General features: G+C 37.0%; 1 protein-coding gene across 3 annotated transcripts in view; it reads right to left on the reverse strand.

Annotated features, from left to right (window-relative positions):
* Positions 1-17,004, reverse strand: part of TCAIM (T cell activation inhibitor, mitochondrial) — a 48,253-nt gene extending 31,249 nt beyond the window's left edge. For 2 of the 3 annotated variants that reach the window (XM_045530407.1, XM_045530410.1), the window contains exons 1-4: positions 16,869-17,004; positions 7,844-7,916; positions 5,706-5,841; positions 1,255-1,408 (exon numbers count right to left, since the gene is read on the reverse strand). In XM_045530407.1, coding sequence (XP_045386363.1) covers positions 1,255-1,408; positions 5,706-5,841; positions 7,844-7,872 — 319 coding nt within the window. In that variant the 5' untranslated portion in view covers positions 7,873-7,916; positions 16,869-17,004. Of the gene's footprint in view, positions 1-1,254; positions 1,409-5,705; positions 5,842-7,843; positions 7,917-16,565; positions 16,668-16,868 lie in introns of those variants that run through there. The other variant, XM_045530408.1, reaches the window with a different exon arrangement.
* Positions 17,005-17,921: the final 917 nt, after the last annotated feature.

Genomic DNA, 17,921 nt, shown 5'->3' on the forward strand with positions numbered 1-17,921 from the left:
ATGTTAGTGCTTTTTAGATCAAGCTCCTCCTCTTCCCATCTGAGGTTCCGAGCACCTCGTGAGCATTAGTATGAGTGTGAGTGGCCTCTACACAGTACCCCAACTCTTTCAAGTTAACAGATGAAGGCCCAGAAGTTAAGGTCATACAGCTAATCACTGGCAGAACTAGAAACAGATCCTAGGTCTCAAAAGACCCATAAAATTCCATTTTATAATAGTTTGTTTCAAAAACATCACAGCACATTTTCTTTTTTTCTTTTTCTTTAGAGACAGGGTCTCCTTCTATCACCCAGGCTGAGTGCAGTGGTGTGATCATAGCTCATTGTAAAGAGATTCTCCTGCTTCAGCCTACCAAGTAGCTAAGACTGGAGGTGTGTGCCACCACACCTGGCTAACTTTTTAAAAAAATCTTTTTGTAGAGATGAGGTCTTGCTATGTTGCCGAGGCTGGTCTCAAACTCCTGGCCTCAAGTGATCCTTCTGCCTCAGCCTCCCAAGGTGCTGGGATTACAGGTATGAGCCACTGCACCGGGCTACAGTGCATTTTCTAAGTGTTTTTTGTTAACACAGAAGGCTCTCAGTAAATCTTTAAATTGTTTTAAGTTCATTCTAAAAATAAAGTTATTTCCTCAAGGATCATCAAAAAGATATATATTTAGAGAAATTATAGGCTGTTAATGATATTTATCTGAATATTTGTCTTTAATTTTAAGTATTATTAGATCATGGTTAAAGCAGTGGCAAAAGGTACTGAAAAGGTTATCAATTAGGATTGATTAGATTTTAGAAACAGCATAAAGTTGGAGTTAAAAGACCTGGGGTCAAGGCCTATACATTCTATTTTTATGGTCTTGGGAAAGACACTGAACATCACTAAATTACAATTAGGCAAATACCACCAGCCTCACAGGGTATTTTGAGGACTAAATAAGAAAATGCAAGGTGTAGTCTTTAGAAATATAATTGTTATAGATCTTTGTCTATAGTGTGTAATACTTAAAACACTGAACTCTGAACTAGGAAAGGGACAAATAGAAACACTACAGTTTTACAGACAAAAAGTTTAAACACACAAAAAATTGGCTTGTTCAAACACATGCAGCTAGGAATAGAATCTATTAAATAATTCTAGAAAAATAATCATTCAACTGATATCATTTTTCTATGACCAAAGCTTCAATTTTGGCAATGTTAAAATTCATGAATACATTTAACATAAAACTTGCAAGGGACACACTAGAAATAGAAAACATACCGGAAGTACCAAAGGGTTCGTGGCCATCAGAGGAATTCTGGTCTGTTCCTCTTACATAAAACGTAAGTTGAGTTGGTTTCAAAGACTTAAGGCCTGGCTTCTGGAGGTTTTCTAAGTAGACACTTAACCTCTTGAGAGAATTTTCATTGACTTCCTAGAAAAATATATTAAGGGCATTTACACACAAAATAGAACAAGGAAACATGAGAAATTATATTTGGCTTTTCAAACACATTATTGAGGATACTAAATAATTTAGTATTAAAAAATGTTGGGATTCCATAGCTCTTTGGTGAAAGATAAAATTGGATCTACATCTTATAACAAGTAACAAAATGAACTACACATGAAGGAGCTGTAAAAAAAAAATGTGACCACATAAGTACTAGAAAAAAATATAGTTTAATTCCTTTATAACCTAGATGTGGAAAATGCCTATGACCAAATAGATCAAACCAATAAATGATTGATAAATCCAATTATGTAATTATATTTATTATATCCAATGATATAAGGTCTCTATTACCATAGATATTTTATGTAAAAAAATTAAAAAAATTTTAAACACATAAAAAAACACACACACACACAAGCAAAGTCAAAAGACAACCAACCGAGAGAAAATATTTGTAACTTACAGCAAAGGGCTAATCTATCTATAAACGGTTCTTAAATACACATCCATAGGAAAGTGGTTGAATAAATTATGGTACATGCATTTAGTGGAGTACTACAGAACCAAAAAGAAAAGAAAAGAGAAATTATGTAATGTAGAAAATATATATGAATTGACATGGAGTGATTTTAAGGATATAGTAAGTGAAAAAAGAAAATGTCCTTTTGTGACGGAACAGCTCTGCGAAGAATGGCAGAAATAATAACTGTGCTTTTTATTGCTCTAGGCCTATTTTTTTTTTTTTTTTTTTTGAGACAGGGTTTCACTCTATTACCCAGGCTAGAGTGTAGTGGTGTCATTATAGCTCACTGCAATCTCAAACTCCTGGGCTCAAGTGATCTTCCCTCCCAAAGTGCTAAGATTATAGGCCTGAGCCACCCGGCCCGGCCCCATTCTAGGTCTCTTTTCAGGCATACAGTGTGTGATCTGAAATTAGAAATAATCATTGCTTATTTATGTTTGTTTAATTTATTATAATATGATGTTCTTTTTTTCCCCCTTGTATCACCTAGGTTTAGAAAATTTATTATAATATGATGTTCTTAGCCTTAAGAGTCCCATAAGCAAATGTGGTACATTTTGTGCAAGCGTATGACTAAATCTTCATGATTATTTTTTGACATGTTTCTATTTTTGCCAAAAAGAAACATAGGAAGAACAATCCAAAAACTAATAAAAATGATTATCTACAGGAAGCGAAGAGGAATGGGGTAAAGGAAACAGGGATAGGAGTGAGACTTCTTAGTAAACTCTGCATTTGGTTTTGATTTTTTAAACCTATAAATGTTTTGCAGATTTTAAAATTAAATTAAAGAGGATTAAAAAAACCCACTATGTATTACTATGAAATCCTGGACTTTTGAGCCTGATGTCAGGACTAGATGGGACTTTGAGTCTGTTTCCCTTAGAAAGGGAACAAGTGTGTTCTGTAAGAGTGGAAAGAAGAATGAACTGAACATGTGATGATAAGAAGAGTGAACTGCCTTCATGGAGCTTGCATTTTAGTGAGGGGAAAAAATAAACAATAAACCTAATAAATCAGGAAACAGGGTACATGGATAGGAAAAAACACAATAGGACAAGTACTGCAGGGTAAGGGGGAGAGGGAGTGCTGGGTAAGAAGGTGGAGGTGGCAATTTAAAATAGGGCAATGTGGGACAGCCTCACTGAAAGGTGACACTTCAATGACAAAGCAAAGGACAAGCCATATTTGAGATATCTGAGAAAAGGATGCTCCAGGCAGAGGGAGCAGCTAGTGCAAGGGCTTGGCACAGAGTAGGCATCCGATAAGTACAAGATGAAAGAGAAAATGAAAATATAAATTTATCAGAACAATTAAACTCTAGATGCATTCTTTCAGGGGTCCCTAAGACCACCCTCAGGTTGAATGATTTGCTAGAAAGATTCACAGAACTTAGAAAAGCTGTTTTACTCACAGTTATGGTTTATAACAGCAAAAGGATACAGGTTAAAATCAGCAAGGGGAAAGAGTACATAGAGCAGAGTTCAGGAAAGATCAGGTACAAGCTTTCACTTGTCATTTCACAGTGGAGTTTTACGGACAGTGCTTAATCTCCCAGCAATGATGGTTGACAATACATGAGAATTATTGTTAACCAGGAAAGCTCATCTAAGTCTTGATGTCCAGGGTTTTATTGCGGTCAGCTAAGCATGTAGTACCCACGGGGCTCACTTTACCTATTCAATCTCATCTGCCCTCCCCACCTTCCCAGGTCAAACCGAGACAGTATAGCACAGGGCCTCAGACGTGCAAAAACAGGTATTCACCATAAATCACAATGTTAGCATAAACTATATGACATGGCCCAAGGCCTCAAACATATAAAACATTCCTATCAGGCAAGACATTCCAAGGGCTCAGAGCTCATCTCCCAGGAGCCAGTCAAGGGCCAATACTGAAGTCAGACCTTTCTTCAGAATGTGTAGTTTAAGCAATCCAAGCTTGGTGAGTTAACCCTTTACAGTACATAGAAGTGTTTTCTGTTGTTTTTAGAGATGGGGTCTTGCTATGTTGCCCAGGCTAGACTCAAACTCTTGGGCTTAAGTGATCCTCCCACCTCAGTCTCCCAAGCAGCTGGGACTATAGGCACACCACTGCACCCAGCTGCACATAGAAGTTTTAATTTAAAATGATACATTGGTAGAGGAGGGAAAACATTCAACTATTACTAGGGTTGATCTTTTCATGTATGTTGGGTTTAAAAACTTTAATCCTCAAGGTAATGAATATTTTCCTGTTGATTCAATTTACTGATTACTTAGAAAGGTTCTGATTTTGAATAGCCAACATATGTATATCAAATATCATAATCAGAACATTTTCTTAGAGCAAAAGCAGCAAAATTGATTGATTTTCCATTGCAAGTAGAAACAATGTTATAATTTTCAAGAGTTTAAGTTCCCTTTCATGTTAAACTAGGTGTTAATGTTATAAAAAGAACTAATGAAATTAATACCAAATGATATGAATTAAAATAAATATTAAATAATATACAGTCATCCCAAGGTATCTGTGGGGGATTGGTTACATGACCTCCTGTGGATACCAAAATCCACAGAGGTTCAAATCCCTGATATAAAATGATGTAGCATTTGCATGTAACCCATGTACATCCTCTGGTATACTTTAAATCATCACTAGATTACTTATGATACCAAATACAATGTAAATACTATGTAAATACTAGTTGTAATGTATTGTTTAGGAAATAATGACAAGAAAGAAGTCTGTAAATGTTTAGTACAGATTCAGTGTTTTTTTCTTGAATATTTTCAATCCAAGGTTAGTGGAATCCACAGGTGCAGAACCCATGGATAGGAAGGGCTGACACTGTATTTTTTAATGTTAAAAAAACATTGACCATCCTAACTAAGTGTATCATAAGTTATTTTTCATATCAGTTTGTACTCTTTGAGCACACATTAACTGTTGTTGTAAGGAAGTGGTCCAGCAGCACACAACACAAGGAAAAGTCATTAGAGCACTGAAAAATCTTCCTTGTATCATCCTTTAAAAAGGATTGACTCAGTGTGCAGATGGGTGGATTCAAGTAAGCAAAGAAAAAAAAAGCATTGATCATAGTAATAGAGGTCTTAAGTTTTCTTTCAAACCCCCCAATTTTACTCTAAAAACTGGTACAAAAAAATAAGATTACTAACACTTTAGAGGGTTTATATGACAGCTCTATTGCCTGCACAAAAAAATGACAGCTTTCATTAAAAAAGGTTATATATATATATATATATATTTTTTTTTTTTGAGACAGAGTCTCGCTTTGTTGCCCGGGCTAGAGTGAGTGCCGTGGCGTCAGCCTAGCTCACAGCAACCTCAAACTCCTGGGCTTAAGCGATCCTACTGCCTCAGCCTCCCGAGTAGCTGGGACTACAGGCATGCGCCACCATGCCCGGCTAATTTTTTCTATATATATTTTAGTTGGCCAGATAATTTCTTTCTATTTTTAGTAGAGACGGGGTCTCACTCTTGCTCAGGCTGGTCTCGAACTCCTGACCTCAAGCGATCCACTCACCTCGGCCTCCCAGAGTGCTAGGATTACAGGCGTGAGCCACTGTGACCGGCCAAAAGGTTATATTTTTAATTGTTAGTATCTATATTTCAAATTAGTTCAAGGCATTGATAATATTACCACGACAGAATAATCCAAATTTATAGAACTCTATGTATTATATTGTATCAAAGGTAAACAAACTAAACAGAAATGTATACTAATGGTTAAAAAAACAAACAAATGCTTACCCTTTCTCTGGGGTGCTGTCCAAAGAAATCTGGATGTACTGCAAAATAGAAAGGCCTCAAGGCGTTGACTGCTTCAGCAGCTGATAAAGCTCTTGAGTAGACAAACCAGGGTGAAAATATCTTCTCTAGACATAACCTTTAAAAAGATGTGGACTGATCATGCACTGAGGCACATACACACACAAATCCTCAATGTAGAAAGTGACAATATAATTAAAAGTACTATGCCCAGAAAATACCATAGAAACAAGATAGATACTTTATGGTTTTCTAAAATCTATTAGTTTTAACAAGCAGTGAGTGCTACATGATTTCTGAAACTGTGATTATAAATTCTGGTGCCATATGAAAAATATTAAATAATAAGAATAAAATTTCCCTTCAATAGTCTACTCTGAAATGTCAGCTGGCTTTATTGCAAGTGATGATAATTTTCTTCTTCAGATAAAAATAATCTCAGTATCCAATAGTGCAATTTTTTCTTTATAGTGGAAAATATTTTGAGACTTACAATACTTAAAAAAGATACAAGATGTCTCTTAATTCATTTCTTCATTACTAACATGTTAAAATTCTTCTAGTTGAATAATTTGATACTCTCACTCTTAAATTTTGGCATAACCCACCCAAAGCTGTATTTTTTTTTTAAGTACAGTGTTTAAATCCAAATGAAATTATATGCAATTTTTTGGAAGAACTTCCATGACATCCATTTTTGAATGTTATAATTTACTTTTTCCATCCTAAACATTTTATAATGAAGTTGCTAAACACTGTGCACACTTTTTTTCTCATATATTAGGTATGCTGAGTCTTTAGAAAGGTTTTACATTTTTAAGATGGTAGAGATTATAGAATCATTTCTGGTGATATTTTTTTAACAATGTGGAGACCACCAACACATTTTCAGATTACCTTTTGTTTTTCCCATGTATTTGAACCTTTTATAAAGTTAATACATAGGTTTGTACATTAGGGATTATAACAGGAGTTTGAAGTAAAGGAAACAATCAGCCAGATATTAAACACGAGCTAGTCTAAGGAAATGACAGTGACAATTCTTCTTATTCCCCTCTGAATGAGCTTCAGTTCATTATTTTCCTTCTAAACTCAGCCTGGTAACAGAAGGCAAGGAAGTAGTAGAACAGTTCAATCCAGGATTATTTTCCTTATTTTTCTTATTGTGGTACCACCTTTCTCAATATTGCCAAAGCACAAAACCCAAATTAGCTCACCATCCCCATTTATTTTTGGTTAGTTTTGAAACAACTTCTCACTATACAATGTACCTTGAAATCATTCCTTCTTTTCCATTTTCTCTGCTACCAATTATTTTCATCACAAAACTGGACTGTACAACTTCATACTTAGTCTACTCTCCTGTCTCTTTTCTCTAGCCACACTGGATATCACCAACAGACTTATTTTCCTAAAATCCTACTATCACTGTATTTCTTATTCCAACACCTTTGATGGCTCCCTCTATTCCTGCAGAGTAAACTCTACTCCTTGTTCTGATATTTGAAGCCTTCTATAATCATTTCCTCATTTGTCTTTCCAACTTGGTCTCCAAGCACTCCTTATGGAAACCCTCAATTCCAGCCCCCAGTGATCTTCCTTATTCTTCGCCTTTCTTCCAACATAATTTCTAAACCCTAAAACATCCTCCCTGCTCCCCACTCTGCCCTATTCAAATTGTACTTACTCACTGAATAATTACTGCATACCTTCCATGTGCCAGGAGGCATCATACCCATTTCCCCAGAACCTTCCCATCTGTATTCTCATTACAGTCTTTCCCGCTTTTAAACTCTAAAAAAGAAACTGTGTACCCTACGTCCTTGGAATATAATATCATAAAGGTGAATTGTATTAAGAGGAAACTTGATCTGTTTTTCCTCTTAAGCTTTTCCCATGGAATTACTCTAAAAGACAGTATTCTTTTCATCTTCTATTCTGAATGGACTCTTGGAGGACTTGGCTGTCCATATGCATTTTCTTTTTCTTTTTTTATTCCTGTTTTCCGCCATAATATAAAATAACTTCAGAATTTAAAAAACAACCACCAAATTGAAATTAACCAATGCATAATAGATTCCCCTCTCAATACTAATTACAGATTGGACCACAAAGCTTACCTCCTCACAGGTCTCAGGTGGCAAAACATTTCTGAATATGTATGTACATCAACTTCCAGGCATCCATTAATTGCTTTAAAAAAGTTAAGAAGATACCACAAATGAACAAGTGGAATTTGAAATTAAGAACACATTACCATTTATATTATCACCCCAAAGTATGAAATAGGTATTAAACTAACAAAATATGTATAAGATCTATATGAGAAACACTACAAAATTCTGACGAAAGGAATCAAAGAACTAAATAAATGGAGAGCTATTCCATGTTCATGAATAGGAAGACTCAATATTGACAAAATGTCAGCTCTTCCCAACTTGATCTACAGATTCAATGCAATCTCAATCATAATCCCGGCAAGTTCCTTTGACAAAGGAACAAAGGTAATCCAATGAAGCAGTCTTCAACAAATGACACTGAAATAACTGGATATATACATGCAAAAAAAAAAAAACATTAACCTAGACACAGATCTTATACCCTTCACAAAAATTAACTCAAAATGGATCACAGATCTAAATGTAAAACGTAAAACTATAAAACTTCTAGAAAATAACAAAAGAGAAAACCTAGATGACCTTGGGTATGAAGATGACTTTTTAGATACAACACCAAAGGCCCAATACATGAAGAAAATAATTGATAAGCTGGACTTCATAAAAATTAAAAACTTCTGCTCTGCAAAAGACAATGTCAAGAGAATGAGCCAGGCCACACACTTGGAGAAAATATTTGCAAAAGACACATCTGCTAATAAACTGTTATACAAGATATACAAACAACATGGTTAAAAAGGGATAAAAGACCTGAACAGACACCTCACGAAAGAAGACATAAAGATGGCAAATAATTATATGAGAAGATGTTCAATATCCTATGTTATCAGATAATTGCAAATTAAAACAATGAAGTACCACTACACACCTATTAGAATGATCAAAATCTAAAACACTGACAACGCCAAATACTGGCAAGGATGTGCAGCAGCAGGAACTCTCATTTACTGCTGGTGGGGGTGCAGAATGGTACAGATGCTTTGGAAGACAGTTTGGCAGTTTCCTACAAAACTACTCTCACTATACTATCTAGCAATTGCACTCCTTGGTAATTCACCAAGTGAATTGAAACTTATGTCCACACAAAAACCAGTACACGGATATTTACAGATGCTTTATTCATAATTGCCAAAACTTGGAAGCAATCAAGATGTCTTTCAGTAGGTGAATGGATAAATAAACCATGGTACATCCAGCCAACTGACTATTACTCGGGCTAAAAAAACAAAAAAAGCTATTAAGCCATGAAAAGACATGGAGGAAACTTAACTGCCTATTATTAAGTTGAAGAAATCAATCTGAAAAGGCTACATACTGTATGATTCCAACTGATATTCTGGGAAAGGCAAAAGTATGAAGACAATAGAAAGATCAGTGGTTGCCATGGGTTGTTGGGGAGGGAGGGATGAATAGGCAGGGTACAGAAGACTTTTAGGGCAGTGAAACTACTCTGTATGATACTACAGTGGTGGAAATGTCATCATACATTTGTTAAAACCCTTAGAGTATGCATTTTCAAAAAATAATGGATACATCAATTTATTTTTTGGTTGACTGGTGTGGCAAGAGTTTCTTGTACACAGAATGCACTTATAGGTATTCATTTAAATGTTAAAAAGGTGATTTTATTTAACCATTCACATTGATATTTTGAGACAAATAAACAGATCCAGAAAATACTTCTACCACCATGAAGATTTCTGAGATCAAATGGAGATACAATAAGGAAAAAAAGAACCATTTGGACTATTTGAAGTTTCAGTGTTACCAGTGAGGGACTGAATTCTCTCCAAACTTCATCATGAAGTATTATGATAACTGGAATAATCTAGATTTACTTAAGATAGCAGAGGTACAAGGCTCAAAGCTTGCAAAGAAAAAAAGACTAGAAGAATATACACATGCAATCTGTAGCAATGGCTATCCCTAAGAGGTAGGATATTAAGTGCTTTAAATTTTTCTATTTCCTAGTTTACTTACAATGAACATGTAGAATATGTTCTTTAAAAAAATCAAAACTTTTAGCATACAAATTAAATAAGCAAAATTAGTCTAGCAGGAAATGAGTATTGTTCATCCAGTATTTAAGACAGGCCCGCAGCCTTGGGCAATATGTCTCAGGACAGTCCTGGACTGTGGTCCCAATTTAGCTCAAGAAGAGAGCTCTCCATACTTATACATAACAAGATTCCATTTTTTATATTACTAAGAAAATTTATGCCATTTAATTGCAAAAGTATACTGATGAATTGGCTAAAACTGTGGATAAGAAACAAGGAATAATACTTGAGAGGCATCTGATCATCTAAGAATACAAATGGTAAACAGATGAAATAACATGCAACCAAGCTCTAATTAGCCAGCATCTGTTATTCAGCATAAAATGATCCTGTAAATTAGTAAAGCCTTGAAAAGCCAAAATTACTAAACAGCAAAGTTGCACTTAGGCCTGTGTTTGCAACAATGCAACATAGTTTCAATTGTTTTTTGCAGTAATATCTTAGAAGTTCATGAAATCAAAATGTCTCCATCTGATGAATAATGTAGTGATCCAAATGACATGCTCTGCTCTACATTTTCACACACACACAAAATATCAGTAACAAACATAACATTGAAAAGACACATTGTTATAACTTGAAATTTAAAAAATGTTTTGAATTTTGAAAGTTAAAGCATACTTTTTAGTATGCTTTTTTGGTCTTTTCAGATAAAGAAAATCTGAAACCAGCTTGGTACAGTGGCGTGCCTATAGTCTCAGCTACTTGGGAGGCAGAGGTGGGAGGATCACTTGAGCCCAGGAATTTGAGGCCAGCCTACGCAACATAGTGAGACACCCCTCCTCTCAGGGCTCCCCACCAAAAAAAAAAAAAAAAAAAAAATCAATCAATCAACCTGAAACCAATTTAGAAACGACTTGCTTCAAATTTGATTCATAAAGAATTTTAGAAGCAGGCAGCCAAGATACATTGTTCAGAAGCAGCTTATAGGATTTGTCTTAAGAGTTAGCTCAAAATTAGTCTCCAAAGAATTACCTACAGCAAAATTGCAAAAATTAGAGAATGCACCTGCTATGGTCTAAATACTTGTATCCTCCCAAATTCATATGTTGAAACCTAATCACCAGTGTGATGGTATTAGGAGGTGGGCCTTTAAGAGATGACTAGATCATTAATGCCCATATAAAAAAAGCTCCAGAGAGTGGCCCTTCCACTATGTGAGGTTACAGCAAGACAGGCTGTCACCAGACACTAAATATGCAGAAAACTTGATGCTGGACTTCCCAGCTCCAGAACTGTAAGAAATAAATTTCTGTTGTTTATAAGGTACCCAATTTATGGTATTTTGTCATAGCAGCCTGAACAGACTAAGACAATATCATTAATGACTCTCAATCATGGAACATAAATTATGTCGTACGTACATAAGACAGAAACATGGAGCACATACTAAAAGCACTTATATCAAAAATATCAAAGCAAAAAAATTATCCTGTAAAGTACTGATCTTTAGTTGACCAGATTCACTTTCTAATTATAGGGTATAGCTAACCTACTCCTGGGCAATGGCTAATAAAGGACATTAATACTTGGAAATGTGACAACAGATTTTCCCAATGAAAATAAAATGCTCTCAAATACAAGTCTAAACATTAAATCACAGTTTCTAGATTTAGAAAGAGAACTAAAAAAAAAAAAATTTCAGGTTGAGAGTTAGGTGTTTTCTATCTGCTTTTTTTCTTTTTTAAGTAGGCTATTTCCTAAAAAGGTTCACCCTTCAGTAAAGAGCATTAGAATCTAGGCCTGTTCTATTAAAGAGGTAGCCAGCCACTAGCCACATGTGGCTACCGAGCACTTCAAATGTGGTTAGTGTAAAAGGAGATGTGTTTAAGTGTAAAGCATCCACTGGATTTTAAAGATGTAATACAAAGACAGAATGTAGTAAAGTATCTCATTAATAATTTTTATATTGGTTACATGTTGAAATAATTTATTAAAATTAATTTTGCCTTTTACTTTCTTAAAAGTAAAACACAACTTACTTTTAATAGTCTTTTGTAATTTACTGTCAGAAAATTTTAAATTATATCTGAGGCTCACATTATATTTCTACTGGACTGTACTAATCTAAGCCAATGCAAGGCAAAACCACTTTAAGTTCATGTGACACTCAGAGTAGGTAGTGTACACAATGGTTAGGAAAGGGGAGCCGAAGAATCTGAGATCAGTCTTCAAATCTTGACTTTTGTACTGACTGAACAAGCAAGGTCAAGTTACATCACCTTCCTGAGTCTAAGAGCAAGCTCAAGTTACATCACCTTCCTGAGTCTATTTCCTCATCTATTCAATAATACATGTATTAAATACTGATACATGTTAATACTAATAAATATTTACTACAAAAACCATTTCTTTGCAAATTAGCCTACGTGCAATTCATAAATAGAGGAAAGATTTTATATCACATGCATTTTTTCCAAGCATGTTAGTGATCTGAAGTGGTCAGAGGTGGACTTTCTACAATTAAAAAGGCTTTAGCAATGTATAAAGATCTTAAGGAAAAAAATTAAATCTCCCAGTAGTTTCTTCCTTCGGTTTAAGAAGCAGATGGTTAGTGGCTTCAAGTATGGCTACATTTCCCACTACAAATAACCTGGGAAGGTGCTAGTGTGGATGACAAAGCTGAAGATTTCCAAGTCTTTTTTAAAAAATTGATTGATAAGGCTACTTCTAGATTAAAATATTAATTTTTATGAAATTGGTCGAAACTAGATTTAATTGTACTAGTATGTTTATTAGGTTATGATTTTTGTTAGGGCTCTCTAAAATTTTATAAGTTTTGAGTGGTGTGTATTTTTCTTTATAAGCCCTGTTACTTTAGTGTATTCTCTTGAAGAATATCAGGATTTCCAGCAATGCATGTATGGCATTATAGCAGAAACACCTATGTTATATACTGTCACTCCAAAATGCCCTGTAATTCCAAATTTTAAATTTTCATCAACTGAGAGAATATTCTGAGCTAACACAATGCTAGTCTGCTAGACAGGAGTACGGTTTAGTCAATGAAATTAGTGACTATTTTATTGAATTTTGTCTTTCTTTTGTAAAAAGGAAAAATCATACTTCTAATACTAGCAATAAAAATACCAAATTTAATACAAATGAGAGAACAATAGATATATGCATTGCTGTTTGGCCTTTACCTGATGCTCACTAGAGTGAAGTGGACAGTATATTTCAGAAAAAATGGCTGAAAGACACATAAAATGCTAGAAATAGTCATGAAAGCCTTTCTACAAGGTGAAATGTAATTTAGAACATTATAATTATTTTTTAGCTCTCTGGATATGGAATCCCACATCTAACTTTTTGTATATGTTTTCAAGAGTATGTTAGTTATCAAAGTATAGGCTACCTGTGTCACAGGATTTTTGTGAAGCTTAAGTAAAATAATGTACATATAAGGCAACATTTGACAAATAGAAAATTCATAAAAGTGGCAACTACTGTTATTATATAACTTAGGGTGTATCAAAAACTGCAGAATTCTTTTTTGCACCTAATGTGGGCTTACATATAGATTGAACATACAGTCAAATATAACATTTTATCTGAAAACAAATTTTGTGATTGGAAAACTCAGAATTATCACAATAAGGGTACAATATCTCAAAGTCTTAAAAAATGCAATGTGGTAGGTAATTCTGTCAAGGCTACATACAGGTCAAAAATCATGATTTCATTTCATTAATAATTCTCTAGGAAAAATGTTTTGAATTTATCAGAATAAAAAATGGCTAATTGTTCACTTTTACTATTTCAAGACAAAGTTAACACTTGCTTAGTAATAAAAACACAAGTTTTGATGGAAGTATCATTCCTCTCTTCAAAAACAAAACAAAACAAAACAAAACTGAAGTGAGTATAATAAAGTTATATTGTGCTGTGGGAACTGCCTTTCCATGAATGAATACTGATTTTTTAAAGATAGTGTTCCTTGGGGGATGGAGGAAAAAGAGGAGAATGGAGGAGAAATGAGAGGGAATATGACTTCTTTTCCTTTATCCAACAATTCTCCCCTCTTCTATAATACAATGGTGGCAGATTCATATTTCTAGAGGAAAATGCCTATATACATAAAAAGATATTCAGTAAATAATTCTGATATCCACTTAACCAAACTATTGTTCTAAGATGACCATTTCCTATACAAATCATTGGAAAAATTAAAAATATGTTCTGGTTCTATTTAAAAATGGAAACTGATGTTTCCCCTTGGAGTCCTATGAGTATTTCCCATAAACTCTCCCTTAAGAGTGGGCTCTGAAGACTAGGTGACAGGGAAGGCATGACTATATCAGGATCCAGTTTTGGAAAAGAGAAAAGGGATAAGGGGATAAGGGAAGAGAGAGAAAAAGAAACAACTTTTAGGGCAGTGGTTCTCAAAGCAGCAGCAGCATTACCAGGAACCTGTGAAAAACACAAATTATTAGGCCCCACCACAGTCCTGCAGAATCAGAAACTGGGTGGAGTCCACGAATCTGTTTCAACACACTCTCAGGGGGTTCTGATGCAAACTAAGTTTGAGAACTGATGCTTTAGGAAATCCTTCTGATATTATCACCACAGAGGATTCTGGGATATGTTAAGAAGCTTTTAAGCTCTAACACTTAAAAAATAATTGTTTAATACAAACTTAGGGAAAGATCTTTAGATACTCAATTGTATGCTAAAAATTAAATGAAGATTTTAAGTTTTTACTTGAACTAGTTCTTTGTTCTCTGTGTGGTTTACCTATGTTGAGGTTAAAAAGATAAAATTCTAAGTGGAGTCAATGTTAGAGTCCAGCAGGTTGGCAGGCATGGCCGCCTGCCTTTTCCTAAGGCACAGATCTTGGGTTAGTCCTCTACTTTGTAAGACCAGGACCCAATTTTATCACTTCAGGCAGAAATAAGCAGGCCCTGGGACAACTAAATAGAAGGTGCCTGACTGATAAGTAGACATCAATTTTTCAATTTACTTTGAGAAATATAACTGCTAAGAAGACTACAAAATTCAGATCTAATGTTCTTTCTCTTACAGCACTAACTACACAGAAAATCAAATTGCTATCAGCAGAGTAGAGTTGGGGGCTCCCATTTGCTTAGTGACACCAGCACCAAAAGCCTGGGGCATGCACATCAATTGTAGGCTTCTTGTCTTCAAACAAATTCTTACGATGGTGATTTCTGTCCATATTGCACTTAGCTCACTATCCTTCCATTTGGAAGAGGCCTCAGGCATCCTATAAAATAACTAGAGAGGTTACACTCTCTTATCAGGCTTGGGAAGTATTCTGGGTCTTTCATTCACCCATTCATCAACACTTATGTGTCAGGTCCTGTGTAAAGCACTGGGAATAGAAAAATATTAAGACAATTCCAGTCCTCAAAAAACTAATAGTCTAGGAGAGAGGGAGGACTGGAAAAACAAACACAAGCAGATAATTATAAAACAATGCAGTAAATGCAATGATACACACACGCACAGAATACGAGAAACTCCCAGGTGCTACATCTAGAATGCGGTTCGGGGACTCTCTGGAAAGCCTTCCAAGGAGATGGTGTCCTTCACAGATCAGGTGAGGAGGTAGAAGACCGGAAGGATACAATTTATTTGCAAACCATTGTAAATTACTACCTTAATCCACTTAACAGTGACATTAGTTAATATTTCATAAAATGAAAATTTCTAATTTCAATCTAAATTCTGTGCAAAGGGAGGCATTAAATTTGTGCAGTTTCAAACTAAATTTGGTGGAAAGATATCTAAATTGGTGAAAAATCCAAATTAGGAAATAGTATAGGTAAAACTTGTTTTGCTTAAATGACTTTCGACACAGAGTCTGTCAAGCAGAGGTCCTAGGATGGGGCTTTGGCCATTTGGCACAATTTTTATTTGAACCTAACTTACTTTTAAAAAGTTAATCTCATGCTACTCTCATTTGAAGTTCCCTTAGCGGCTATCTTGTAAGGTTTCTGAAAGCAGTTTGTTCCACCAACGAGGGATAAAAGCTGGCAATTTTCATTGCTTTTCAGTTGAATATATACTTCTTAGGGTAGGGAAAAGGGTAAAGAAAAAGAAGAGCAAAAGCAGGAAATGCTATTAGATAAATTAACCTAGATTGTGTAGCTTCCTTTTTTAAGTCTCTATGAGATTTAAATCCTAGCAATTTCCTGTAAATCAAAGACGTCGGGAAAATATAACAGTCGGAAACAATCAAACCAAAATCATCTTTGCGTTCTCATTTCAACGCGAGTTAACACAGATGCGAAACGGACACTCCGGCCCCTCGCATTGCCTCGGCTCAGAACTTAGCACGCTGAGCTAAGGGTGGCTCTGGGCACGTCCCTCCGGGCCCTTCGCTCCCCCGAGAGGGACGGGAGTGCCCCGCCGGAGCCCCTCCCCTCCTGCCCCTCACAGATCTCGCCAGCGTCCGACGCGAGGGCTGAGTCCGACCAGCTCCACCTCCTACCCTGAGCCGGCAGGGAGGACGAGCGCTCCTGCAGGCCTGTGCGGGAGCGCATGCGCACAGCGCCAGTCGGCCAACCCGCGCGCGCCGCAGGGCCCCGAGCTCCCACCTGCCCTCGCCACACTGGCGACTGGCGCTGACATGATCTTACCCGCAGTGCTCTCCGAGCCCCCACCCTTGAAACCTCAGCCGGGCACGCACGGCTCCACCCGCCCCCAATACCCTCCTCCCACAGCAGCAGCAGGTTGCTCTAGGCGAGCCGAGCCAGGGGGCGGGCCGCAGGTCGCGCTCCCATTGGCTGGAGCGTGCCAGACCTTCCCCCCAAGGCGCCTGCGCGCAGCCGGGGGCGCGGGTTGAGCCCTCCCCCGTGCCGGGGCCCGGGTTGATGTCCGCGGCCTCCAGACCGCTCCGCCTTCCCCGCGAGCTTCGAAGCCCCTGCCCTCCACCTACTTACCCGCCGCCCTGAGGAGCCTCCGCGCGCTCCGCTGAAAGCTTTAGGAGGCGCAAAAGAGCACTCTCGAGATCTGTAGGACTAGGCTGGAGGGAGTCGGAAACTGATGGGCCGGTCGCCGGGGAACCTGGCCCGAGGGTTGATAGGAGGGCGGGAACTGAGAGGGGCGGCCGAGCACGCGCGGGAGCCCAGGGAGTGGGGCGGGCTGACGGGGCGCGCGCATGCGCCAGGCCGCCCCCTGGCCCCCGGCGCCCGCGCTTTAGCCACAGATTTTAAATGTCTCATGGAAGTATCTCCTTTGGTTTTCCTTGTATAAATATAGCTAACTTTTAAACACTTCTTTCCTCCGGCTTTTTTTTTTCCACTTTGGCCCCTTCAGTATTTGGATATCTTTAAACGTTAACAATTCTCCAGTCGGCATGGCCTTTTTACTGTTAGTTTTATTTTGCTCCGGTAACTTCGATTTGCCCCAGAAACTGCCACAGATGAAATCAGGCAAATACAGTAACTACCCTTTTTACCTTTTGGCACTGTTGGCAGGCAAAAGATGCCTCTATTTGTTACAGCGCTAAGGCTCGCGACTTCTCATTAGAAACCAATCCGGTCACTTGTGGTCCATTGCATCCAATCCCATTTTCCCTAGAAGCTTAATGTATCCTCCCTTCTCTCGTGCATCTTCATCCTAAGATATCTTTGCCACCGGCATTTAAACCGTCGCGTATGTCTCTTCCTTTCTTAAGAGTTTCAGTTACCATTTGTAGAAATGACTAATTTATAATTGCTCACTTACTAGTCTCCACTTCTCTTCAAAGGCGCCTCAAAATGATCTCCAAGCCTATTTCATAGTTGTGCCATTTAAGTAATGGCAGTTATAGTCTCACCCAGTCTGCTCATATTAAGAAACTGGGCATGTTTCTTGACGTCTCCGGCCTCACTTCCCATATTCCATTTGCGATACTATTCATTCCACATTTCATTCATAGTAATAAGGCATTTTGCTAAGTGCTAGGATTTAACTTTTCTGGTCTTGTGAGGTTATAGACTTATTCCAATGAT

This window comes from Lemur catta, chromosome 18 (assembly GCF_020740605.2).
Source record: "Lemur catta isolate mLemCat1 chromosome 18, mLemCat1.pri, whole genome shotgun sequence".
Taxonomy (NCBI): domain Eukaryota; kingdom Metazoa; phylum Chordata; class Mammalia; order Primates; family Lemuridae; genus Lemur; species Lemur catta.